Raw genomic sequence first — 25,938 nt, 5'->3', positions numbered from 1 at the left:
TCAGAATAGGAAAACTTGATGCAGGGCTTTGTAAGTTTTTTGTTTTGTGTATTTTAAGACAATCTGATGCAGCAAATACCGGTTTTAAAACAGGAGCAGCAGTGTAGAAATTAGGGGTGATGAATTTAGCTCGGTCATTCTGCTCCCTCTAGTGTTTCATCTTGAAATGAGTGCTTCCTTCCTTTGGGAGGCTTCGGCAAGGATCTCAGCTCTTTAGTTCTCCCCTCCTTTTACTAGTAAAAAGATGATGTACTGTATATTTAGCAATTTTGTTGTAGTATTTTTTTGAAATAGTTACGATTTGGAGAGAGCTATAAAACTACAGTTAAGTTTAAATGTTGGAGGGTGTGAAAACAAGAGATTAGAGAACAAATATTAAATACTAGAATTTTCGAAAGTTAACTAAAAGGAATTTTTAAAATGCTTCTGATGTTATGTTTCCACTCATTACTTCTTCCTACCATGTACTACTATGGGTGATGTGAGAACAAAATATCCTCCACATAAACAGGGATAGGTTAATTTCTAAGTTTTGAATATTTCTTAAAACAGTTACTATTTTAAAAAGCGAGAATCAAGACAGACAGCAAAAAGACTAAGAAAAGGAGCAAGTATTTTTTAGAAGCTTAGAAAACAGTATTTTTAGGCATAGAAGGTGTCTGAGGAGAGGGGCTCAGAAAGAAACCACATTATCACCTCCCTGCTCTTAACAGAATTCTATGGGGTGATTCTTCACTATTATACATCACTGCCATATTTATGTTGCCTTGCAGGAAGGAAGTTTATGACTTTGAAAACTCAGACTCCTCAAGTCGTGAAAAGGTAAACTTGAGACAGAAACTCAGCACCTAATGGTTTAGTAACTTGGAGCAGGAGACATCCTTTACTGCAGAAATGCTGTAAGGATGAACATGCTGTTATAGCAAGACAGACAACTGGGAATCTGAGATTTTTGTTTTCTTTGTGTGGTGGAAATGGGTTTTTTTTTTGAGTGGCAAGAATGCTCATCGCTATGTGAGATTTGTGGTGGATAATGCAAGATAACACCAACAGGCATTTGAGCTGCTGCTTCATGGAGGCCGTGGGATGTCTCTGTGATTGAAGGCCAAACTCTGTGCTTTACTGAATACCAAAAGCAGATTGCTGAGCATTCACTTTGTCCTCCTAGGCTAAATAGAAGAGACTGAAATACCCTTCAAGCTGTGCTTTGCAAGCTGGGAATCCCTGGTTAAAACTCAGTCCTCGCATAAATTTTGTTGAGAATTCTGCTTGACTTACATTTGCAGACTCTCAAAAAAAAAAAAAAAAAAAGGAGGAGGGATAAAAATGAATCACTTTGACTGCTTTGAAACTTTGCCCAGTGTGGGCTTTCCCAGGAAGCTGTGAACTGGCTCTTGACAGCTTCCATTAAGGGTGGCTGTGCTGGACAAACCTTTTGGCTTTCAGCCTCTTCCCTGATGTGGGAGCTGTCACTGATGCTGCTAACTGTGAGGCAATGGGTACTGAATGGAGCCCCCCAAATTTCTCTATTATAAACTGGACATGGCCCGATCCTAGCTACTGCCACTGGGTGTCAGCATAAATCCCTGCTCCATGGCACCCAGCCCCGGTCCCAGCAGCTGTCCCAGGGCTGTCCAGGGACCGTGCTTACAGTGCTGCTGCCAGCACTGCTATTGATTTAAATGGCATGTCTCGTGATGTTGGTGCTTCAAATGAGCATGATTCATAAACCAAAGAAAAGAGAAATGAACTCTGTTAAAGGCTCAGCTGTTTGTCTATTATAATTTATGACACTGTTTCATTCAACAAATGCAAATTCCATTAAAAAGTGACATTTCTGAGCAGGAATGGTAATCCATTTCGTTTCTGAATTCTGATCTATTTTCAATATATAGAGTATTTTATGGGGTAACTGGGCTCTAAGACAACTCTCTGCTTTCAGGTTGCTGAAGCCAAAGGAAAGATTCTTGCCCAGAAAACTTCTTCACAAAGTCAGAGGTACAGTATTATACATTCAGTGTTTACGAACCTTTTACTATGTGAATAAGGGTTCATAGCTTTGGTTAAGATCTTTTAAGTTAGGATCCAAAAGGCTATGTGATTTTTTTCTAATACAGTAGTTCCTTCCTTAAGTACCACACTATCTGTGGATGTTATTGATACCAATATTTTAATTAGTACCTGAGAATATAAAGGTTACTGGAGAGACTAATGGCTACTGTCAACTTTGACAATAATATGGTTTTAACTCTTAAACATCATCCTTTTCTGACCATGTGCAAAAATGACTGATTTAATTTTTGAAAAATGCTTAAACTCCCTGCCTTGCTTCGGCTGCCTTCCAGTCATAGCAAGCTTCCAGGAACTCGCCACCTCTATGTATGCAGATTAACTTTTATTTTAAAATATGCTGATTTCTAGATATTCCTGAATTGCTACTTTCAAAATCCAGGCAAAGAAAAATTTGGCTACTGTATGCTCTTTAACAGTTTGAGTTTTCTGCTGAGCTCTTGAGGGGCCTCCTGCCCCATCTGTTTGCCTGTGCCCATCCCACAGTGTTGTACTGTGTTATTGCTGTGCTTGCTATTCTAATCTGGGTCTTTGTGTTACTTGGCAGGACTTATGAAACCAGAAGCAAGACCAAGGAATCAAGCACTCTTGAGAGAAGGCAGGTAGGTTGTCTATGCTTTTGCATCCCCAGAGCCTTTGATTGTTGCCTATTTGAATGCTGGGTATTTCTACCTGTATGGATCTGTTCCACCCACAAAGAAGCTGAAGTTTAAGGCCTACCCAGTGCATAGTTGGAGAAATGTGATTCTGACAGCCTCTAAATACTGTCTGTCATTTTGAAAGCAGTGATCAGGAGGCACCATCACTGCCAGACCAGCTAGTGAATTGTCTGTGTTACCTGTTCCTCCCAATGTGCCACTGGATGCAGCTCAGACACACTGAGCCTTTTCTCCTTGCAAGAGTGCTCTTCTTTTAGGCACAGGAGAGAGGGAGAGACAAGGAAGGAGGGTACTGTAAAAACCCCATACTGGCAAAAGTCAAGCATCTGTCTCTTGGTGTTTTTATGCAGCTGTTTCAACAGCCAGCTGTGGCTGTTTTGTCAGATTTCACAGCTTTTCACGTTGTACTGTGGGGAGGAAGAAATGGGATAACTTAGTAGCAGCTGAAATAGAACGGCTGAGGGGCTTCTGAGTGAGAAGGATTGAATTGTGTCTTTAGTCCAGCTACAGGAAACACCTTTTCTCTGAAAGTAACAATGAAAATACAAGCCCTGATAAGAGTGAGAAAAGCTGGATCCTTGACTCTCAGATACAGCCAGTGCCAAAATCTGTTGACTATACCCGAAAAAGACCCAGGGTGAGAAGTAAATTAAAAGGTAAGCTTAGTGCCCTTCTGACACTTAGCTATGCATGATGTACTGTGCTGCAGAAGAGTAAATGCTGGTGATGGTTTGAAAAAGGAGAGTTTGGCCAAATCCTGGCTTTCCGGAATGGGAGAGAGCAGCCTTGAGGCCAGCAGCATGGGGTACCCTGTGGAGGAGAGGCATTGTAAACTTTTGTGCTTGAACTGGGCTCCTGTCTCCTTCCCAAATTGGGGCTCAAATGTCCAGGTGGACATTTGGCACCTAAACAAACTGTGTGGGTTCAGCACTCTCTGTGATGGTGCTGAAGAGCCCATGGGCCCTCAGCTGGTGGCTGTGTTGGTGCTCTTGACTGCATTAGGAGGAAGATCTCTCTGAAGCTACCACACCTCCTCCCTGCAGCTTTCCCTTCCTCACCTCGCCAGAAACATCACTGAGTAAACCTTGAAAATCCTCACAATTTGCAGACCAGGGCCTTCTGCTCCCCTGTTTATGCAGTAATAAGCCAGTCATCCTCTGAGTGTCAGATGTGATTCTCTCTGATAGTATTCTCTGCTTGGGCCTGACCAGCAGCAGACCTCCCCTGCAGCCATGCTCCAGGGCTGTGTGCCGCTGTGACCACCAAATGGAAACCAAATTGTCCTGAATGAGATGGAATGTTTCTCTCCCCCTCCTGGAGAAATGATGCTTGCTCAGGTAGCTGTTGGATTCTACACAGATTAAAAAGCAAAAGAAAGTTGAGCTTCAAATCATTCTTTATACTGGGTTTCCAGGGCAGTTGTTGTCACTGCAGTGTCAGCCCACATGTCTTGCCTGGGACTTGGGGACTGTCAGACAAGATGCTGAGCCTGTCTTTCATTTTTTTTTTTTACTTTTTTGGCTGCTCGGGATGCAGTGAGTTGTGTATGCTTGCATCGTTGCATCTGTCTTTGTTAGAGAAAGGTGTTTTATTGAAATTTAATGGAAGTGTTGGGAAGTTTTATCTTGTAAATGGCTAGAAAACCAAAACTGAAAAGGTTTGCATTGTGGCTAACTCAGTTAACTGCATAAAGTACACCCTTTACATTGCCAGTAACCAGGGAAGCTTTTCTTCTTGCAGTGCTTCCAGTGTCTTCTGCAAGTAGTAGCAGTGACTATGAGTCAAAGAAGGTAAGAAGGTGTCGTGCTTTAGTGCCTCAGATTTAAAAACATTAAGGATGTAAAATGTGTACCCGTGAGTGAGAATTAAATAAACCGGTGCGATTTTAATTTTCAAATGTTCTGATGGAGAGATTTGTCTGTTAAGTGCTGTTGAGACTCTACTGGTCTAATGGAGGAGGTCTTAGGAAAACATGGTAAACCTCATAGAAACAACTGTTGAATGCTGCATATCAAATATATGTATATGTGTGTGTGTGTATGTATATTTGTATATACATATTTGAAATACAGGCAGTCTGGGAAAAAATCGCCAGAACTAGTAGTCACACTAAAAGCAGAACTAGTAGTCACACTAAAATCTTTTATTTTCCCCTGGAAAACTTACTTTCTTGACTACAATGCTTCTTTTCTGCTTATGAAAAACATCATCAAATGTACATCTCCAATGCCTAAAGGGAGAATTCTTGCATGCATTGAACTTCAGGGCACAGGTCTCCTTTGATGCTGGATAGAGCCATCAGTATGTTAGGCATATTTAATGTATGTATCCACTCTTAGTGTATTTAATGAACAAACCATTCATCCAAAACTCTCCCTCCAAAACAGCACCCCAACCTCTACTTCTGTAGTAATGTTTAAATAAGGCTTAGACTTTGTTTTGTTTTAGGAGGGAGAATCAAGGCAAAGAGCTCAAAAGGAGACGCTAAGGAAAAAGTCATTGAGCTCCAAGGAAGATGATTTACCCATAGTGAATCTTGCTGGTATTTTTATTTTAATATTCTTCAGTGCATTAGAAGGGTTTTGATATGTGTGGGTCTGTACTTTTTTGGATGAGCTCTTTTGGTGGTGGGTTTTTCTTTTTGATTTTGCCACTTTTTCTTCACATTTTTCCCATAAATATTTGCCTTGTGATATTTCTTTGTGATGGCTATGAGGGGTAGATACTCTCTGCATAGATAGTCTCTTGCACAAGGAGAAGATAAGCTGATGCTATTGAGAGATGAGGGCATGAACTGACAACCACTAAGAAAACAGCGTTTGGACTGAGCCACCACCTCTTCCCTGTGTGACAAGATAAACAAGAGGATGGAGGGCTTGGGTTTTATTTTCTGTCATTAAGTTGTGATTTCCAGCCAATACAGGATTCAAACTTTGTTGCCTGTGTCGTTTATTACTGTCTCACACAGATGAAACGCTCTCAGATGATCTTGGAGGGAGTCCACTGCTGCTTGGTGTGTCTGCCAGGAGCCCTTCCAGCGATGTGGAAAAAGCCACACAGGTGCAGATTGCAGTGCTCTGCTTCCTCCCAGCCTGCTCTCAGGCTGCCTCTGCCTGAAACCAGCGATTGTGTCCCTTTGCTTCCCATAACAAGACTAGACCCTGGCAGCTTGTCTGCAGGGTGGGCACCTTTTATTTTGTTTCCTTTCTCTCCTTAGAAGTTTCATAGTACACCTGCCAAATTATCAAGAGAGGAAGAAAGTAGCAAGCGGAAGGACTCAGGTTTGTTACTCTTGATAACAAGGGGGGAAGAGTTGGGTAAAAGCAGAAAGAGGTGGTGCCAAAGTTATTTTCTTTCAAAGACAAAATAACCCTGACTTTTTTGAGATTGCTTTTATTTTTGCTAAATTTTGTTTCTCTTTTTTGAATGTCACAACAGACTGTGGTAAGATGCTTTTGCATACATTCCTGAATTCATTGCGAACTCTTAAAACCTGTCCCCTTGATTATAGGGGGACTTGTAGTGTAGATTTGCAAGCTAATGACCCAAGAGACACACAAAAGATAATTTGTAATGTTTCAGAAGTGAACTGCAACTTCAGTTTAAACAAAACAAGCATCCCTTCGAGTTGCTGAGTTTTTTTATACCTAAGAACATGGATGTAAACCATTGCTATAAGCATTGTTAAATGGGGACTTGGATAATGCTTATTACTGCTGTAGCTTTTTTAATAGGTTAGTGGCATATCAGGATCTTCTTTAAAAAATGAAACTGAACTTTCATAAACGAACCCAAAAGTACAGCACAGTCTCTTTGTGGTTGGAAACAACTGAACTTCAAATAAGTCAAGCAGCAATGGGGTTGTTTCCATCCTAACAATTCTCAGTGCTGATGTAGTTCTAGCAGTCTGAGTTACTGATGTGACTATGGAGTGAGTCACTGAAGTTTCAGTCTTGGACAAAAGCATCCCTTTTCTCATGAGCTGGCTCTGTTTGTGTTCCCAATGTATCTTTTGCCTGTCCAGCATTTTCTGAATATGCCCTCACTGCAATAGCACATCTGTTTAATTTTGGGGGAAAAGATAGTTGCTGAGGACTTCGTTTTATCACTGTTTGTTGTACAGCCTTACAGTGGGAGAGGAGTTGTTTCCATGCAAAGGCACACACAGGGTTATGCTCAGAAATTTCAGGAATGGTTTCTGATTGCATTTGGACTCTCTCTGTGAACTTTAAATCTACTCCATGGTGCTTCTCTTGGTCTGACTGTCCCCCTTGCTCTGGGCCCCACCACCTTCCATTCTGCCCTATGGAGACTCCAGGGAGATGATTTGTCAGACAATTTACTGAGTTCCAAAAAAGTGCACAGTGAGACAAAAGGATGGGGGGTATAGTTTGTTTCTTTGGGTTTTAGCAAATTTTCCCTAAAGTAGAGGCTGTAAATCCCCTGCAGCTTTGATTCGGATTGTTTGGATTGATTCAATTTTATTTTCAAAAATTTCCTTCGTAAGCAGTTTGAGAACTTGGGTTGGAAAAGGCATTGGGAAGAAGCTGGACACCAGAGGTTTTTGATGATGAGAATAGCACTAGGCCAAGAAAGGAAATTTCTTAATCTTTAGGTTGGAGACATGGAAACTTTCCAAATACCTGTGTAACACCAGGCAGGCTAGTTCCCTGCTTTTGCTAGGGAAGATGCTTGCAGGTGAAGTCTTATCCTGTCCTATGTGATGCCAGACCATAAAATGAGGCTGCCTCCTTTTCTGAAGCATTGGTAATTCCAGTGGTGGTTTCTCCTTGAGCAGGCACTGTCATATACCTCATGCAAAAGGACAGATTTCTTCTGAAACATCTTCTATTCTTTTTCTAGATATACTGAGTGGCACTATCATAAAAAAGCCTAAGTTTTCTAGTTTGGAGAAAAATCACTTGCCCTCTGAGATCAACCATACACCAAAGAAAATTTCTGATTCAGTAAAAGAGGAAGTGGAGATCCAGAAAGGTAAAATCCATTTGTAATTAAGGTGAAGTGCTTAAATGCTTTCAGCTTTTTTTTTTTTTTTTTTTTTTTTTTTTTTGTGGTAGAAATCATAGTCACATGGAAGCTTGAAGGGATGTATTTGTTGAGAGGCCACCTTCTCCACAATCCAAAAGTGAAAATTATCAGAAGATATTGCAGCACTGCCAATGGCAGTGGACACTGTGTATGTAGAGGTTTGAATAAGGAAATTTGGGTTTCACTTGGTCAGCTGCTCCATGACATCCACACTTACTACTCTGAGTATGATTTTCCAGAATTATTAAAAAACCATCAAACACAGGAGCTGGGAAAAAAGCATGCAGGTAATGCATGAAGTAACTGCAAAATACTGCTAACTCTGAGCACAAGAGGATCAGGCTTTCCCTGCAATGGATAAGTAGAAGACAGAAGCAGTGGTAGCCTGACTATTTTCTGCCTTTATTCTGTTCATTTGCCTCAGTGTCTGTAGATAGCTCTTTGTGTTGCTCTATTGTGCCTATCTTTCCCTGCTGCTCTCTAACAAGTATTTGCATGGGAATTTTTGAGCCACTTTCCCTCCTGCTTGTGAGCTCTAGAAGAACAAGCCCCAAATTCCAGCTCTCTAACAGAAGTTGTTGCACACATAAATGACAATCTCTTCAGTAGCAGGAAGATTTATATTCCATCAAGTCTTCCAGCATAATGCTAACTGGGCATGTGCTTCCTCCCAGGTCAGAAAATGGATGATAGCCTAGACGATGTGGTTTTTTCCAAGATGCTCCACGAAGACTTGAGTGATTCAGGAGTGATTTTTGCCTTTGAAAGCTTTATTGGCCAACTGAAGAAATTGTTCTGGGTAATGTGGGCTCTTTCAACATGTGTGGCAATTGATCATATTATGTGAAATTACCTTTTTATCTCAGGGAGAGTTGGTGCAAATATCCCATTTTTAGTTTGTGGTCGGGAGTAGGGCTTTGGTGGCAGTGTCTGTTAGTCTGGAGCTCTTAGAAGTATTCTACAGAACTTGTATCTTCTGAGTAATGTTACAGGGAAGACATAAAGAAAATTTAAATTAGATTTTTCCTAGCACAACATTGTCCTGAAGCCACATAGGTTACATTGAGGCTTGTTGGTGTAACTACTGTGACTGAATTAAATCAGAGCGTATCTGCAGCACTGATGTGTGTCATCTTACTGCAGATTAAATTTGATTTAAGATGGTTTTTGCAAAGATGAATGGCAAGTTCCTGCAGAGGAACATGTTTTCCAGGGAAAGGTTTTGCAAGGTAGACTTCTAGGTTTTGACTCGGGCCGTTGCCTATCCCTAACTGTGCATCCTGTGGCTAGTCCCGGTACAAAAGGATTGAGATCAACACACAGGATGCCCTGAGATCTTCAGAGAAGAACTTGTCAGCCCTGCTGAACCAGATACATATGTGCAGGTAAGTGGTCTGGTGCTGGCTGAAAACATCATCTTCAATTTTATGTCAATTTTGGTTGATAGGGAAAGCCAAACTGAGAGCTGGATATTGTGCTTATGGTTTGTATGGCAACATAACTTGTGTGTCTCTCTTTTTTGTTTTTTTTTCTTTCTTTTACACAAGAAGAGTTTCAGATGTATAACTCCTGGGATTCATTCTAATTTTCCTGTAGGGGGAGAGGATGGGTTAATTCATGCAAAGCAAGCTTGAGTTACAAAGAGTTGATGGAGCGGTCTGTGAACTGTCTTCTGGTTGTCATCAGCTTAGTAACTTCTATTTCTAAATCTTTTAAGAAAGAAGCCAGGTTGCGACTTGCTTAATGAAGTGGAGGAGAAGAAAAGGAGTTTCTCAGATCCTGAATTTCTTAGATTGGAGCTAGACAAAAAAATCAATTCTAATATTTATGGATTTGGTATAAGCGAGATACTTACACTTACAAGTACAGTATAGGATGTATCAGGCCTCTGTATCTATTGCACATTCACTTTTTAGGATTTAGATCAAATGTAATATGAAATAATAACATTTAAAGCCAAAAATCCCTGGTATTAATGGGACCTTTATGAGCAGAATTTGCTGTCGTTAAGGTACATGGAGAAGTTGGAGTTCCAAAAGAAAAAAAAAAATGGGGTGTTTTGTGGTGGAAGATAAGAGTAGATGGCAGTGAGATACTTCAATGCTTGGTTGCCAAGTAAGTAACTTGGATCTAACCAGGATCACAGGATAGTGGATGCAGGGCTGTGCCAAAGTTTTCCTACCTCAATGCAGCTGGGAATGGTGGCAAACCCAAGTCAATAAGGATGTTGTGACCACAACCTTTCTTAAGGTTTAGAATTTGCTGGCATCCTGTACCTATCAAACCTAAGGCAAGAAGAGCCTCCATAGAGACTGTTTGTGTCAAAACAGAATCATAGAATGGTTTGGGTTGAAAGGGACCTTAAAGAGGTCTTCAGCACAGGAAATCTCTGCTGAACTCCCTGGAGGCTGGGAGAGCATGCAGTGCAAGTATTGCACTGGGAATTCATGTGTATGCTCTGCCCCAGTCCTCTGTTCCTGGCTGCTGTTTGGGACAGGCTATTGGGCCGTATTTATCTGCAGTGTGCCTTCGGTGCAGCTATTCGCATGCTCTGTGACATATCTGAGAACAAATATGCCCCATGTAGCTCAGCAGTGAAATTTTCCTCTGCCCCAAGGTAGCTCTGGTGTTGAAGGGGTTGTTGTCCACCTTGTGTGACTGAACGTTGAAGTGGCAAAATTGTTTCTGCTTTCCATCACTAGGCTGAATAAATTTGAGACCTTCCGGAAGATTGTTGTTGAAGAGCTTGCCAACCTTGAGAAGGATACTCAAATTCTGGCAGCCATGGAGAAGGAAGCACTGGTGTGTACAGGTTCTTGTGTGCCAGCCCAAAAAGGTGCCTCTTCCCAGGTAACGGGGTTTCTTTGGGGTCTTTTTAGGATTTCTGGAACGCGCAGCTGATCAAACTGAATACGTTCTACAGCCAGCAAAAGGAAAGGTACATCTCTGCCAGCTGTCCTGCATGCTCACAAGTCCTCTGATGGTCATAGAGGGCACTGGTGGTACCCTTGCTGATAGATGGGAAAGGATTCCAAACCTAGTATGGCATCTTCACTTGATGAACACCACTACACTTGGTGTCCACTGATGGAGCTTTTGCAGCCTTGTGAGGGTTTTCAATTGGGATTAGAGTGTAATGAGGGAACCCTGTATGGGAAGTTGTGTGGGAGAGGAACCTTGCTCAGGAGAGCTGTACCAGGATCTGGAATAATGTGCAATTGCACACTCTCAACATGACTCTGTCAAGGGGTCAGAGGAGGTGGAAGGAGGTGAACATTTTCTGTATAAAAGACACTGTTGGCATAAATGCTGAGCAAAAACCTACCATTCTCAGGTTTATTTTTGGTGGTAAATATATCTGTTCAAACTCCACCAGTAAGTGCTTCATGAAAAACCAGCTAAGATAATTTTTCTTTCAGAATTGAGTCAGTTGACTCGGCCCTGGGTGAAACAGCAAAGAGTTTTACCAACGCTGTGCAGAATACAACGGTATGTGTGATGCAAAAGCAGCTCCCTATGGATGGGGGACTGAGCTCTGGCCTGGCTGATTGGTATCAAAAGTGACAACATGAAGCTGAAATCCTGGGAGGGGAAGCCTTTGGTTGGCTAATTTGTGGGGCTTGTTCTTTATGTGACCTCTGATCCTGATGCATGGAAACCATTGATAAAGAAATGTTTGACGAGGGGAAGAGGTCGCACAGTACTTTCCTGGGGGAGAAGATAAAGACAAGGGCCATCAGGTAGTGATGTTTCTCCTGGACTCACACTCTGGGACAGTTTCTGTGTAGTTTGTGACCCTCAATGCATTTGCCCTTGGAGTTATACATCCATGACAACCTGTGGCTAAGGGCTCTGCAGTCTAACAGCACCTTGCATGCGTTCTCTTATCTGCTCTTTAGGTCTGGTAACTTCTAGCCTTGATGTATTCAAGTCTGATTTTTTAAAACATTTTTTTTTTACTTAACTTACATCCTGGTTAAATATTCTGTTGAAGTTCTTAAGCTCTCCCTCTCTGTAAATTAGGACAAATACTTTGCAAACTTTGATACAATGCTTAGTTTCCATCTGATTCGCCCCATCACATGGACGTGTATTTTTGCTACTGCTGCTGTTCCAGGTCTCTGTGCTGATCTGATGCCTCTGGGAGTTTAGCTTTTCTGCAGTAAGTTTGGTGGATTACTGCCATGTGTGTGTTGCCATGTGCCTGCACTTCACAGAAAGCTCCTTGTGTTGAAGGAACAACTGTGCCTGTGGTCACAGCAGACTGAGCCTGGGATTTTAGAAAAGATGATGAAAACCAAGGGCTTGTATATTTTAGCAGTTAAAGTTGGAATCCTGGGCCTTTCCAAAGGGAAAATTTTCCATTATGAGTGTTGAGTTGCTGAGGGACACAGGTGTTCCTGAAAAAGGACACCGAAAGAGCAACAGGGCTGAGAAAAGAGCACTTGTGTCATGGGAGCTGCTCATCCTGCAGCACTTGTTCCAGGATAGGTGCTTAAGAATTAGGACCTGAATCTAAATGTGCTTCCAGGATCTTTGCAATTTCTTATCTTGAACAGTTTCAACGTTTGTATAAATTTTTGTGATGTTTTGTCTTACCTTTTTCTTTTTTTTCTTCCCTGCAGTATGAACTCTCACCGAAGAAGGAAGAAGAAAACGTGTTCATTGTTCCTTCTGACTAGCAAACCCCTGAAGTCATTATTGCTCATGGCATTTGAGCACTTTGTGTGCAGCATAGAGAAGATGGTTCTGTGAAGGATGCTAGTCTATTTTAAATGAAAAGAAAAAAGAGGAGGAAAAAGCATTATGTTGAGCCATTTTTTGGCCTAAAAAGAATATATAGTGCTTAGTGGTGCAGTTGTGACCCCTGTGTTGATAACAAGTTTTTCTGAAAATTGCAAGGTTGGGTCCTTTATATATCAAAGAAAATTTTAAAATGAACTAAAGATAATGATATAGCCATCAAATTGATGGATATATTGCCTTACTCTGTTCTGCCAACACCTTTATCAAGTGTAAAAGCACTTAACAATTGATTCAAAGTAAAAAGTTGTTTGCATAGAATAATAATCTCACTCTTTCCTTCAAATTGATGCACTCTGAGTGTTTGGGAAGGTACTCTAGAGTTCTGTGTACCTTGCATAGGATGTGGTAGGTATAGGGTGCACATAAGGATGGGAGCTGCTGGCTTGACACCATTGCCACTCAGTTCTGGATTGCAGAGCTGAAAGCAGAGTGGGATCTATTGTCCAGATGTCTGTGGGCAAACGGGAGACTGCAGGGGGCAAGAAATTCAGAGAACGGAACAGAAAATGGGAAGTGAAGCAGGAGAAATTTTTTTGCCACTAGTGACTTTTGGCTCCAAGGAGAGTTTAGAATACAGTGAACAATGCTAGGATAAGATGAAATAGCATCAGAGGTCTCTGGAAAGTAAGCATCAGATAATCCATGCTTATTAATATTGTCCTCTGCTGTGACAGAATGTGACAGAGTTCCCCAGAATATAGTTCTTCTTCTTCTTCTTCTTCTTCACAAGAGAATGTATTCCTGCAAAAACAGTATTAGTGCTAGTGCACCTTAATGAATTTGTGGGAACATGGCAGATTTCCAGGCTTTGGGTTTCTATCTCCTTAACTTAGAGACCCAACCTCAGACTGCTATATGTGTTAGAGTTGAGGGAATCCTCCCCTGCACAAAATGTACCTTTATTACAAAAGCCCAAACCCTGACAGAGTTTGTTTCATAACTGAAGTAGGGCTGATGCTCTTCCTACTTGAGAAGGTCACATGGGGTAGCACCAGCACAGAGAATGGCAAGAATCTGCTGTTGCCATTGCGTTACTATTTTATACTTATTTCTTTATCTTAAGTAGTCCTAACTAGGCTTGGCATGAGCTGAAGTTTTATCATCCACATCAAGATGCACTGGGTGCTTTTTCCCTGGGGTGGTTTAAAAGAAAAGACCTCTTCAACTCTGCCCTTTCCAAAGGTTCAGATGTACTGGTATTCCTGCTATTCCTAATTTGAAGGGCTTAAGTGCTGGTTTTACAATCACTGGCTTCTGCTTGTTTCTTTGAGGGCTGGCCCTAGTGACCTGGCTACACTGCATCCTCCTGCTACTCTTCAGTGTCCTTGCAGCTGCTGTTTGATTCTAGGATCTCAAAGCACTCAGCTGAAGCAGCCATGACTTTTGGGAGATGAAGCTGTAACCTCTGTGAGCAGCTGTGCTTGAGTCTGGTAAAACTAGTTTTGCATCTTGGCAACAGAGTTTTCAGCAGGCTCCAGTCCCACTATGTACTCTGATGGCCCCAGCAGTGTAATTAACCCAAACGGGCTTTAAGATATCAGCCTGAATAATCTCATCTCATCACTATCCTACTGCTTCAATGAGCCAGGTCCTGAATTTGGGGCTTTCACTACTTCAGTAGTAACCTGAGGTCCTAGCTGTAGGAGTGTGATAAGGCTTGAACGGCCCTGCTGCTTCTTATTGGGATCCAGAGCTCACACTGGTGAATGTAAAGGGATCCCTTGTGCTGTGTGGCTCCCACTCCTCAATTTCAAGGTAAGCCTTCCAGTAATTCCCACATAAATGCCTATATTCCTTGCTTTTATTCCCCACCACCCGGCCCAAAATGATGATGCAACCTGGGCTAACAAGGTGCTTGATATGAAGCAGACCTAAGAATCGAGATGAGCTGCCTGCACGGGTTGTTCCTCACACTGAATTCGGCAAAGCCACAGAAACAGCGCTGAGAACTCACACCCTCGGGGCACATCATCTCCTTTGGGTGTTGGCCTATTTAGGCTGCTTCATCTGCATCTCCAAGCAGCTTGCTGCCCAGAGGGAAGGTTTGAAATAGGAAGAGGATGAGATGGGATGTCTCTCTCTGATTTAAGGTATGGGTTTTTTCCAAACTATGACAGTAATGCTTGATGATTTTTTTCAATTTTTTTAATCTGATGTTTTGGATGGATTCATTGCTCTCTTAAGTTCAAGCTGCTAAGCGTTTAAGCTTTATCAGCACTGTGAAGTAGATGTGTAGAAACACTTGTTTTGCTACATTTCCTCACCCTTCATCTGTGTTGGCAGAAGGCTCTCTTGGTGTCTCCTCTAACTGGAAAAAGTTAGGAATACTTTTCATCAAGTATCTTTGCTAGATAACTTAGAGTGCATTTCTGTATCTCTTATTGTTGCATCTCCACATAAAGCTTGGAAAGTGAGTGTTGAGCACTTCAGAGGGCGTGGATAATGGAAAAATCAGGGTTCCTTACTTAGTAAAAATTGCCATAATGTATCTGTATGCACTTACATTTGGTTCTAGCTCTTTTATTGGAAAAGTCTGAGCCCCAAAAGGGTGTTTTAATGATGGGGATGGGAGAGCAGAAAGGGATGTCACACTGCTTAAATACCTTCTACCCCTGCACTCATCTGTCCCTTCATATGAAACACTTTAGCATTTGAGAGGCTCAATGTGTTCCAGCTTGATAACCTGTGAACCAGGTGAAAACTCTGGACTTTCCTTTTGGTCTTTCCATCTGTAGGCAGTAGAAGTGTTTGGAGACCGCATCTGGGACAGAAATTACATGTTCTGACTTTGGACAGCCCATCTCATACCACTTCCTGCACTGCTGGGTCAATTAAACATGTTTGACCTTAAACAACCTGATGGTCTGAAGTCCATTTGGTTTCTGAAACAGATGTGTAATTGGGTTATCCTAAAATTACCTTTTGGAAAGTAGGTAGCTGACCTTGGCAGGTTGCCTTTGCCCTTCCCAATTCATGCTTTTTAAAGTGCCATTAATCCAGATATTTCTTTTATTTTCTTGCTTTCAGTGCAGATATATAAAGCTCAATTTTCAACCTGTTCAGTTGCTTTGATGTGGTGGTGTTTGCAGGGGTACCAGGATGAGGGAAGAGATGAGAATCTTGACTCCGTGTTTCAGAAGGCTGATTTATTATTTTATTATATATATTATATTAAAAGAAAATTTAATACTAAAACTATACTAAAAGAATAGAAGAGAGGATTTCATCAGAAGGCTAGCAAAGAAAGGAAAAGAATGAAATGATAAGGTTTGGCTGCTGAAATTCTGCATTGCGCAGGATGCCTCCCAGACCCAAGGTGGCACCAGTGCCAACAGGGGCTGGTTTGACAGTGCCAAGTGGCTCCTGCGATCTGCCATCAGGAACCTGGACTGGTGAGTTTTGTTTGCCAGGGAAAAGGGCCGGGGTTGTTGTTAGGCAGCCTGTGTCCCAGAGTGGTCTTGTGACTGACAAGAGTCCCAACACAGCTGGACCTGTGATTGGTCTCATGTGAATTGCTTCTACTTGGCGACCAATCAAAGATGCACCTGCAACATTCCACAGCAGCAGATAATTATGGTTTACATTTTGTTTCTGAGGCCTCTTGGCTTCTCAGGTGAAAAAATCCTGGCAAAAGGATTTTTCATAAAATATGTCTGTGACACCTTGACACTTCTGAACCAGAACAACAAAGATGTAGGTGCTGAGGTGCAAAAATTATGCATTGATGTCCAGAAAAAGAAATGGGAAATAGAAAAGTTCCAGTTAAGGACAATTTCTTGATGCATTTTAAGCTCTAAATAGGGTTTAATATTAAACTGACTATAACCCCTGCTATTTATGCTACATCTCTTTTGGAGGATGATGCTGTGCCAAGTGCTTGTTTACCTGCACATTCTGTGCCAGTGCAGTGGCCCATCCAAAGGCTACAGCTAAATCATGTCAAGGCTGCATAAAGCCAGAAAAAAGGACATCCTTTGTGGCTGGAAATGGGTAGAGGAGTTGTGTGTGTTTACCCTGGCCCAGGAACTGCACACCCTGCTATTGGTAAGGCATGCTGAGGTTAGCTGGAGCACACAGGGACAGGTCCTGCTTCTGCAGGCAGTAGATCTGTGTCTAAGAGAGTAATGCACTGGAAAATAGGCATGTTTCTAGGAACAGCTGAGAGCTATTGTGTATTTTCAATCTGAAAGAAATTTTATTTTTGAGATCTGAGATTTATTTTTGAGATTTTGATTTCTCTATTGTCTCTCCCCTGTTTTCAGCCATCATGTTCCAAGTGCAAACAATCTGATAATCAAATAAGGACTTGATGGGCAAGTACAAGCTTTGAACAAAAGAGTTCTCTAGTTCAATTTTACCTTTGTTCAAAAGCCCACATTTTTATAGGTAGAGGGCCAAAAAAACTGTATGGAAGCTTTACACTAATACCAGTGAAGGTGTTGTATCAAGTTATGGAGATTGTTTTTGAATCTCATGTGAATGCCCTAAAATCCTTCTGAAAAAGCTGGAGAACAAACACAGTCTAAAGTAACCAGTTACCAGCCCATTTTGATGCCTTAAGGAGAAGTGGACACAGTCTGATAGTAAAATTTGTTTATTTACAGTGTTATGTATTACAGGAAAATCAGTTTAAAAAGTCAATGCTTCTTTCTTCAAAGTTGCGGCATTTTGAAGGTGTTAAGACATATCTGTAGAATTTTAAATGTACCTGATTCCAGACTTCCTGGCTGATCTGGATCTGCAAGGTCTGAGACCATATGTTTTTTTTCCTTTTTTTTTTTTTTTCATTTTCTTTTGTTTTTTTCCCCAGCCCTTTGAATTTTCAAGTAAGGCATTTATTTCCTTTTCTTTTGAATGAGGTTTCAAGAGAACAAAAGACAATATCTCTGGGTTTGATTGCCATAGTAAACTTTAACACTTAGCACAGCTGACGCTTTCCACCTTGATAGTCAAATGCATGCTTTGCCATCAAAAGATTATGGACTCCACTCGGCCTAAAATCCATGCTGGGCCACACAACCCTTGTGTTGCCTGCCTTAGATGAAGGGTCCAGCTCACTGCTTGTTCACTATCTTGTCAGCTCCTTCAAATTCCTCTGCCTTTACCCTGGTTTCCAGTATTAAACTGATTTCTATAGAGCTCTGAAGCTCTCCCTTTACTCAGGGCTGTGTAAAACACCCTCAGTCAAACCCACTAGTTTCTTACATCTTGGGATTTTTACAGTGTCAATCAGAAATGCCTGTAAAGTTTCTGGAAGGGCCAGAGAGTAATAGCATATGCATACAGTGTCCAGGCTTTGTGAATGCAGGGTTCTTGGCTTTTTTTGTTTGGGTTTTGTCTTTTGTGTGGCTGCTTTCCCCCTTATTGAGTGTTAAATAAAACTAAAACACTGACTTTCAGTAAGTGAGGTTTCATGACCATCTTCATGAAGAGGGGAGCAAATGTGAATATGCACCAGTTAGACCTAGGCTGGTGTGGTGGTGTAAAAGTGTTTGAATGTTGCAGCTATTTTGGTCACCCAGTTAATGACGATGAAGTTCAGCAGTCGGGCTGCTAAGAGGTGCTGTTTCTGCTGTAGCATTTTGAGATTATTTTTTTCTGCTGGAGCAGAAAAGTTTTGTCCACATTGCAATGGAGCTGGAACTGGCTGGTGACAGATGGTGTTCAATGGGACTTTCAAGCACACAGTCAAGCAGAATTTTGACACAAGACACCCTTCTTCATGCCATTTTCTCCTCTTGCTTTTACTGGACAACCCCATCTGTTCTTCTTCCCCTCCTGTACCACTTCCTCAGCCTCTTTCCTTCCTATCCATGAGCCCTCTGGGCTGTGGTCTCTCCTGGTGAGGCTGGCTGCCCTGTATCCATACTGCTCCCTGGGATGAACCTTCCTCCTGCCTTTATGCCTGCAGTCTCCAAGATCTCCTGACAGCAGATCATCTAAATGGGGTATCTGGAGGGGATAACTGGCCCTCTAGAAGTGGAGAAAAATTGGACAGCAGGATTTGGGACAGCCTTTTCTACATGTGGGCCTTCTGTGCCTGCTTGGGCCCTCTGTGTTGGCTAGGTACGTGTTTTGTCCTCCTCTGGCCGTGGGACTCTGTAAGGTGACAGGAGTGAGAGGACATATTTCCTTTACAGAACTGCTTCAGTTCAAGGGATTTGCTGGGCTGGAGTGACTCTGAAAGTTGTTTTTGTCAAGAGAATTTTATACACAAGAATGGAAGAGATCTGAACTACTTCACTGTGAGGAAAAAAAGTCTGTGTCTGTTTTTGGTAGAGGAAATTAAGCGGGCTAAATGAGAAACAGGTGAAGGCAGACTCATGAAGTTAACCCTGGGTATTCTTCATTTCTAAGCATTTAAGTGGGGGTAAATGCAGTGAACTGTAGCAACAGAGATGGTGATGGACTGTTGGGAGACACCTTTATAGCTGCAGACAGCAGATACCTCCTTACTTCCCCTCCAGCAGCTTGTGCCTTGATCTTGTTTCTCCAGCCAGAGACCAGTCTGACTAAGGTCCACCTGCCACAGAAACTCCTGTATAACCTGCTTGGCTCATTGCTGAACTTACAGATTTTCTGCATCTTCTAGTCTCTTAATATGTAGCATGACAGTTTGCTTTGAATTAGCAGTGTTTGTATAGGATTAACTTTACCCACATTTACACTCGAGGATTTATCTGCCTTAAGTTTGCATGACCCTATCTCTTTCAAAATCTATTTACTTAGAACTTCTGTTAAGTTAGCACATCCAAAGTGACTTGTTTGGCTCTATGTTCAGAATTCCATTCTGGCCAGTGCCAGGGGCTACCAGCCCTGCCCCCTGAAACAGAAAGCTCCTGCCAGCCTTCCTGGCATTTGAATCAGGTTGCACTCATGTAAAGCAAGTGAGTGTGGAGCCACAACTGCCTGCAAACTGTGGGATGGTGCACCTGGGCTCTGCCCTCTACCATGTCCTTCCCCAGGGCTCCCACAGGGTCAAATGCTACCTTGCTAGTGTGCTTTGGGGAATTGCTGAGAAGCAGAAAAGAGGGGTATGGTGATGGAAGAGGTACAATTCTCACCTTTCCTGCCACCCCTCCTTTATTTTCCTGGCCTTGACTGCAGTTCAGCTGGATGTACTGGGTGCACTGTGAAGCCTTGCCTCAAGACCTCTGATATGCACAGAAAGTGCTCACCATGTTAGTCTGAACAGAGTCCTAACCTTTTGAAGGCATTGATGGATTTATCCATCAAGTGTTTCATAAGGCGTTTTTGTGTCAGCATTAGAGATCAGAAAGGTTTTCTTTTTCATATGAGAAAGATCTTGGCTTTCTTTGTTCTGATGTTGATCTTTGACAAGACAAGTAATTCTACTCATTTTGTTAAAACCTAAACAGCAGTACATTAATAAGTGTCTGGTACAAAGAACTGATAAATGTAATCAAATAGGTTGTAAGCTAAAGCTTATATTCAGTCTTTTTTCTTCTTTTTCTCTTTAGAAAAAAAAACATAGGAAACACTATACTTATTGTGCCTTCTTATTATTCTGCAATCCGTTGGCAGCAGCAAAGTAGTCCTTATGGAAACCATTCTTGATTTCTGTTGTGGCAGGGGTTTCCTTTACAGCTGTTCTTGAAGGTGCTTTCTGGTATGTCTATAAAAGCAAAATCCAAAATAAATATTTGGATTTGTTTAAAGCCCACCAAAACACTGCTTGTGGTTAACTGTAAATAGAGCTTGTCTGCTGTTTGTTGATGCAGATGTATATATTTGCTTCAGACTGCATTAGGAGTACAGTAGCCTTTTCACTGCTGTGGGTGATTTTACTTTACTAGCCTTACTGTAATACTCCTCAATGTCAAAAGAGATTTCAAGCCTTGTACACTAAAAGCTTTGTGTATGCAGGCAGGCTAGAGCACTCCCTGCTAAAGATGTTGAAGTAAACAAGGCAAAGACAGAGCTCTATTTTTTTTTTTCCCTAAGGAGGAGAAAGACTCAAAAATTTGCCCACCAAAGCAAATTCAGACCTCCTACGTACTAAATGCAGTACCTGATCTGCTATACAAGTGTAGAAGGGTTGAGGAGGTCATCACTACTGAATAACTCTCTCTCTCTCCCTCAGATGTGACTGTATCTGCTATTCTTAAATGATGTATATATTTTAAGACCAACATATTTTAAGCACTGATGGTCATTCTACATCTGAGTCCACTCAGACTGCTATCCACAAAGTTCTGTTTTCCCCATTTTTGTCAGAGAGCTCTCAGAAGACTGCTTACCTTAATGTAGAAGTTGATGAAGAGGATGACCAGTGTGGCCATGTAGGAGGACTGGAACATGAGGCAGCCAAATGGGAATCCACATGGCTTCACAGCTGCGCTGAGTGTGTGCACAATAGTGAGCAGAAACTGGATCTGTGGAGAGATGACAATGCAGGCGTATTTGCTGAGAAAGGGTCAGTGCTAGCTAAATCAGATACAGCAATGTCCCCTAGTCCTGCTCCGTGAAAGTTTGAGTACTCTTGAAAAGTATCCCTTTATAATCTCTGAATGCATTGTGAGGGTTAAGTTAAAATGGTGCTCTTGTGAAATTAAATAAAATCCTAAGGCGTCAGAGGTTTCTAAAAGTAAGTTTATAGGCCTAGTTGACAAAAGGAAGTTTTTTTCCTCTCAGATTTAGTAGATTTTGTTCTATCTTCCAGTCCTTGTCACAGGTACAGTTGTTGTGTCTGTTGCTGGGCAGAAACCAGAGGAAACTCTGAAGATTCCTGGCAATAGCTTTAGAAGTCTGAACAGAAAATGCAAAACTCAGGTCCAAGGAGTTCAGATAGGTTATCACTTGCATTAATGGAGTTAAAGAGGGGACAAAGGAAGCAAAAATGAGACAGGGAAGCAATTGCAGAGACTTGTCTGTATTTAGAACTGTCAGCCACAGCCCACACTAATTCTCCTCAGCCAGATAAGTGTGCCCTCAAACCAGTGTACTAAGGTGCATTTCCAACAGGGAAGTGTGTTTCACCTGCAGGGATGGTCTCAGAGAAGCAGCCCTTGCTAGGCAAATTTCTACATAGGCATTTTAAAGCTCACTGCAAAAATCTCAACTTCCAAGTAATATGAACAGGCTCTAAGATAAAAGTAAAAGGAACTTTATTTCATATCAAGCCTTATATCTTGTTGGTAGGAACTTTTGATGTGGCTTAGCTCCTCAGGTACAGCAACAGGTGGAACAGACTTTTAGAAATCAATTTTTGTATTGCCTAAACTTTGTTTACACCATTTTGCATTTTGCAGTTGTACCACTGTGTTGTGAGTTAACCTGTCTTGGCTGCCAGCTGCACACCCAGCAGCTCTCTCCCTTCTCCTCAGTAGAGTAGGGGGAGAAAATAAGATGGAAAGAACTTGTGGATTGAGATAAAGTTAGGGAGAGTAATTGATAAAACTTACCCATTACTGTTATAAACAAATTAGACTTGAGGAAGATTAGTTTCAAGTGCTGCCAATTAATAACACAGAAGGATAGCAAGAAATAAAATTAAAACCACCTTTGTCTAAACCCCTGTTTCTTCTCAGGTTTAACTTCACTTCTGAGCTTCAGTCCTCTACTTCCTTCCATGTGGTGCAGGGGGATGGGGTTTGTAGCCAGCCTCTCTTGCTTTGGCTTTGCTGCTCCTTTCTCCTCACACTCTTTCCCTGCTTCATTGTGGGATCCCTCCCATGGGAGAGAGTTCCAATGTGGGTATTTCCCATGAGCTGCAGTTCTCCGCAAGTTGCCCCAGCATGGGTCCCTTCCACAGGGTCCAGGCTTCAGGAACAGGCATTTCCTATGTGGCCCCCATGGGGTCACAGATTTTACCAGCAAATCTGCTCCAGGGTGGGCTCCTCTCTCCATGGGTCCACGTGAGCCTATTTCCCCACTGGCTGTATCTTCCTTCAGGACAGACATGTCATTACTGCAGCATGAGGTCCTCCGTGGGCTGCAGGGGAACAGCTTCACCAGCATCTTCACCGCTGCTGCAGGGGAGTTTTTGGTGCTAATTCCCTCCTTCTGTTCTGACCTGGGTACTTAGAGGCCTTCTCACATTTCCTGTCTTCTCTCTCAGCTGCTGTGCTATGTTTTTCACCCTTAAATAAATACAATGTCATGGAGGGGCTCCCAGCTTTGCTGATGGGCTCAGCTTTGACCAGCAGGGGATGTCTGTCTTGGACCTGGCTCCGTCAGACATTTTTTGTGACTTTTAAATCAGTTTTTTCCACAATTAAAGAGCAGTGATTTCCTATGCAATGGTTCAAAATGAACAGAATTTTGTGGACTAAAGAGTTTCTACTGTTTGTTATCTACAGATAACACGTCTGAACATAATTTCCTTCATTAAATTTATTAAGCTGCACTAGTGACTTATGCTGTATGATAGTTTAGTTATACTTCAATTCTAACTGGCTTAATTGTGTAAATGACAATGTTTACCTATAGTTCATTTCATCCTCTCTCACATTTTGAAGGATTTCTGGTACTTAAAAATGAGATTAAAACAGATACATACCAGTTGTGCCTGAGTGAGGTATTTCTTCCACCAGAGATACTTGCGCATGGAAGGGATGACTGACAGTCCATAGTAAGAATACATAAGCACGTGGATAAAGCTATTCAAAGTGGGTCCAAAGAAGCCTATAAAATCCATTAGGGAAAAAATAATTAAGTATCAACTGCTAAAAAGTGAGAGAGGATATTACTGCTTGTTGTATTGTTTCTATATTGAATCTCTTGCAAATGTAAGTGTTCGTGTAGGGGGGACAGAATATAAGCAAATAAAGGTAGTGCAGAGTAAAAAGTAATCTTACCCCTAAGGAGTTGCAGCTGGGCCAATTATCAAAGATTAGGAACAGGCCTGACTTTAACAGGTCACAGCTGTAACCAATGAGAAGAGTGCTATAAAAGAGTGGGATGGCTGGTTGGGGAGAGAGCTGGAGTCAGTTGGCTCCTTTGTGAAGGAGAAAGAGTCAGTGCTCTGAGGAGATACCCACGAGAAACACCAAGAAGGTATGAAACTCTTGTGATAAGGAGACAACAGTATGGAATCCCTGCAATAAGATGACAACATATTCCTTTCATGCTTATTTCTTGCTAAAGACATTCCTGATGTGTAGAGGTGCTCTCCTAGGGACAACTGAAAAACCAAATGGTACTTCCTAGAGGGTTGTTCTTATGCTGAATTTTGTGTTTTTATCTGGTATTTATCTTCTCTTCCACTTTTTCCTATTATGTAGTTTACATGCTATTTTTCCCCTCTCCTAAAGCTCTTCTTGCTGAGTCTTTTCATTATTCCTGTAAGCTTTAAACAATGCTGCTGATGACTTTGCTTCTGGTAGGTAGCTTAGGACCCTGGGAGACACCTGTACTCCTGCTCTCTGATGCAGTAGCAGGGGCTTTACTCTGAATAAAACCAGCCTTTTGTGACTGTGTTTGATCACCACTCTTGTTTTCTTCACTGGCTCTTCTGCTAGATGCACATTTATAGAATTTCATCCCTGGTAATACCTTGCTGCTCTTATTAGTTACATTTAGTGAATACTCGTTCTAGAGGAAATTAATTATCCTCTGTACTTTGCAGACTGTGGAGAAGCAGCAGCACTACTCTGCTGTGTGCTTGTGAGTTTGATGGCAGTGCTACAACTACAAGAGGGACTCACCAGTTGTTCTGATTTTGCCACTGATTAATTACTTAGCTGCTGGTTTAATTACAGTAGTGCAGTGCTAGTGTAAAGTGTGGGGACCACACATTACAAAGCACAAACCCCCACTGATTTGTTTACACCTCTAGAAATAGTTCCTAATCGCTATGAAATCTCTGATCCCTGCTTCTAGCTCTAACACTGATTTACTTTGATTTTGTGCTGTCCACAGTAAGTGACAACAAATGTGAATTCTGATTTTAGCTCTGAAAAAGACCCGCAACAAGTTTCTTTACAAATGTTACAACAGGCTGAGGTAACTCACTCTAATAGGTTGCAAGAAAACTGGGTTTTCTCTCAACTTTGGAAGCAGTTCCACAGGAAGCCTCTAGCTGTGTGAAGCCCTGGAAAAGCGTGCCTGTTGTGAGACAGCTGAAGTAGTTCTCTGCTGTTTGGACTTCTTATAAAATGCCAAGTGACCAGCCTGTGGCATCATAGATCCCTTCCTAACAGGGAAGATGATGACAGCTACTATAACCTTCTGAGGATGTATTTTCATATGAAACAGAATAAACCCAAACTGATATTTTAATTAGTGACTAAGTAACGTATCTTGCTAAAGCAGAGATTGATGTATACAAGAGTTGAGCCTGTAAAAGGGCTGGTGATTTAATTAGTTGTGATTGATAAAGGCTCTACCAGGGCCATGACTTCTTCCTGCATCTACTTTTGAAGTGTCTTGTGTGTGCTGGCTCCTCTGTGCTACTCAGTAGTACTCATCTGTGTGTGATGCTTAAAAGTGGTTTGAAGAGAAGTAAATACATGAGTTTGTGGCAGCTAAGTGAAAAGTCGAAGGCCTAACACTCAGGTATTTTTGGCCTGCACTTTCAACAATGCTTTTCATTTTCCTGTGTTCTGCAGGTGGTCAGCAACTGAACCCTAAAGGTGCCCTCATGTTGCACAGTGACACAATTCCATTGCATGGTGATGTGATTCCTCCCCAGCTGCAGCTGACTTAGACCCCAGGTGATGAAGCAAAGACTTACTCTGCCCACAAGGTATCCAGTTCAGAACACACCACCAAATGTTAAACATAGTGGCATGGTGATACACGTGAAGGAAGGTGATCTGGCTGCTTTTCTTTCTCAGCACAAAGAAGATAGTGTCCATGAATTCAATTACTTTGGAAAAATAATACCACCACAGCACCTTGGCTACCTGTACAAGCAAGAACAAAGGAGCAGGAGATCAATATCTGTCCATGTAATTGCTTAAATATTACTGTACTTCTTCACTCCCTAGGCATGCAACTTCTCAGAAGGCATTAATATGCTAGAAAAGGAGAAGCACAAGCTCTGTCTTGAGTTTTATTTTGCTTTTCAATGAAGCAGTTTTGTAAAAAAACACATCTTTTAAGAAATTGTATAGATAATTATAAAAATATAATTTAAGAAATAGAAACTTTGAGGAAGGGTTTTCTAATTGTTTTGTTGGGTTTTTTTTTTCCAAAGGTGCAGTCTTGTGGGTGGGGTTTTGCTTCGTTTTGGAGTCATTTGTTCAGTTTTTTTAAGGGTGCTACCATTTCCTTGACCCTAAACAGATTTTGCTGCCAGATTCTTCTTTTGAAGAAAAAAAATCTAAATTTGATACTCTGTACAATGAAATCTATCCTTCTCTAGAGTAGAGATATTTTATCAGAGCTC

At 41.7% G+C, this 25,938-nt stretch overlaps 2 protein-coding genes and 1 long non-coding RNA gene across 7 annotated transcripts in view; 2 read left to right on the top strand and 1 right to left on the bottom strand.

Annotated features, from left to right (window-relative positions):
* Positions 1–12,848, top strand: part of SYCP2L (synaptonemal complex protein 2 like) — a 29,357-nt gene extending 16,509 nt beyond the window's left edge. For all 5 annotated transcript variants that reach the window (XM_059477381.1, XM_059477389.1, XM_059477374.1 and 2 more), the window contains exons 23-37: positions 774–822; positions 1,943–1,998; positions 2,618–2,672; positions 3,229–3,385; positions 4,470–4,519; positions 5,178–5,271; positions 5,698–5,789; positions 5,947–6,010; positions 7,593–7,724; positions 8,453–8,577; positions 9,069–9,163; positions 10,481–10,580; positions 10,658–10,716; positions 11,198–11,267; positions 12,404–12,848. In XM_059477381.1, coding sequence (XP_059333364.1) covers positions 774–822; positions 1,943–1,998; positions 2,618–2,672; positions 3,229–3,385; positions 4,470–4,519; positions 5,178–5,271; positions 5,698–5,789; positions 5,947–6,010; positions 7,593–7,724; positions 8,453–8,577; positions 9,069–9,163; positions 10,481–10,580; positions 10,658–10,716; positions 11,198–11,267; positions 12,404–12,460 — 1,255 coding nt within the window. In that variant the 3' untranslated portion in view covers positions 12,461–12,848. The remainder of the gene's footprint in view (positions 1–773; positions 823–1,942; positions 1,999–2,617; positions 2,673–3,228; positions 3,386–4,469; positions 4,520–5,177; positions 5,272–5,697; positions 5,790–5,946; positions 6,011–7,592; positions 7,725–8,452; positions 8,578–9,068; positions 9,164–10,480; positions 10,581–10,657; positions 10,717–11,197; positions 11,268–12,403) is intronic.
* A 4,314-nt stretch (positions 12,849–17,162) lies between these two features.
* ELOVL2 (ELOVL fatty acid elongase 2) overlaps positions 17,163–25,938 on the bottom strand; it is a 51,461-nt gene continuing 42,685 nt past the window's right edge. The window contains exons 5-8 of the mRNA XM_059481993.1: positions 25,282–25,453; positions 23,107–23,231; positions 20,846–20,980; positions 17,163–20,220 (exon numbers count right to left, since the gene is read on the bottom strand). Of these exons, the coding sequence (XP_059337976.1) occupies positions 20,092–20,220; positions 20,846–20,980; positions 23,107–23,231; positions 25,282–25,453 (561 nt within the window). The 3' untranslated portion in view covers positions 17,163–20,091. The remainder of the gene's footprint in view (positions 20,221–20,845; positions 20,981–23,106; positions 23,232–25,281; positions 25,454–25,938) is intronic.
* Positions 23,550–25,696, top strand: LOC132079406 (uncharacterized). Its single transcript, XR_009419404.1, has 2 exons — positions 23,550–23,603; positions 25,157–25,696. It is a non-coding gene; the product is annotated as an uncharacterized LOC132079406 (long non-coding RNA).

Source organism: Ammospiza nelsoni, chromosome 1, assembly GCF_027579445.1.
Source record: "Ammospiza nelsoni isolate bAmmNel1 chromosome 1, bAmmNel1.pri, whole genome shotgun sequence".
In the NCBI taxonomy this organism is placed as follows: domain Eukaryota; kingdom Metazoa; phylum Chordata; class Aves; order Passeriformes; family Passerellidae; genus Ammospiza; species Ammospiza nelsoni.
This window is presented reverse-complemented; position numbering and strand designations above follow the sequence as displayed.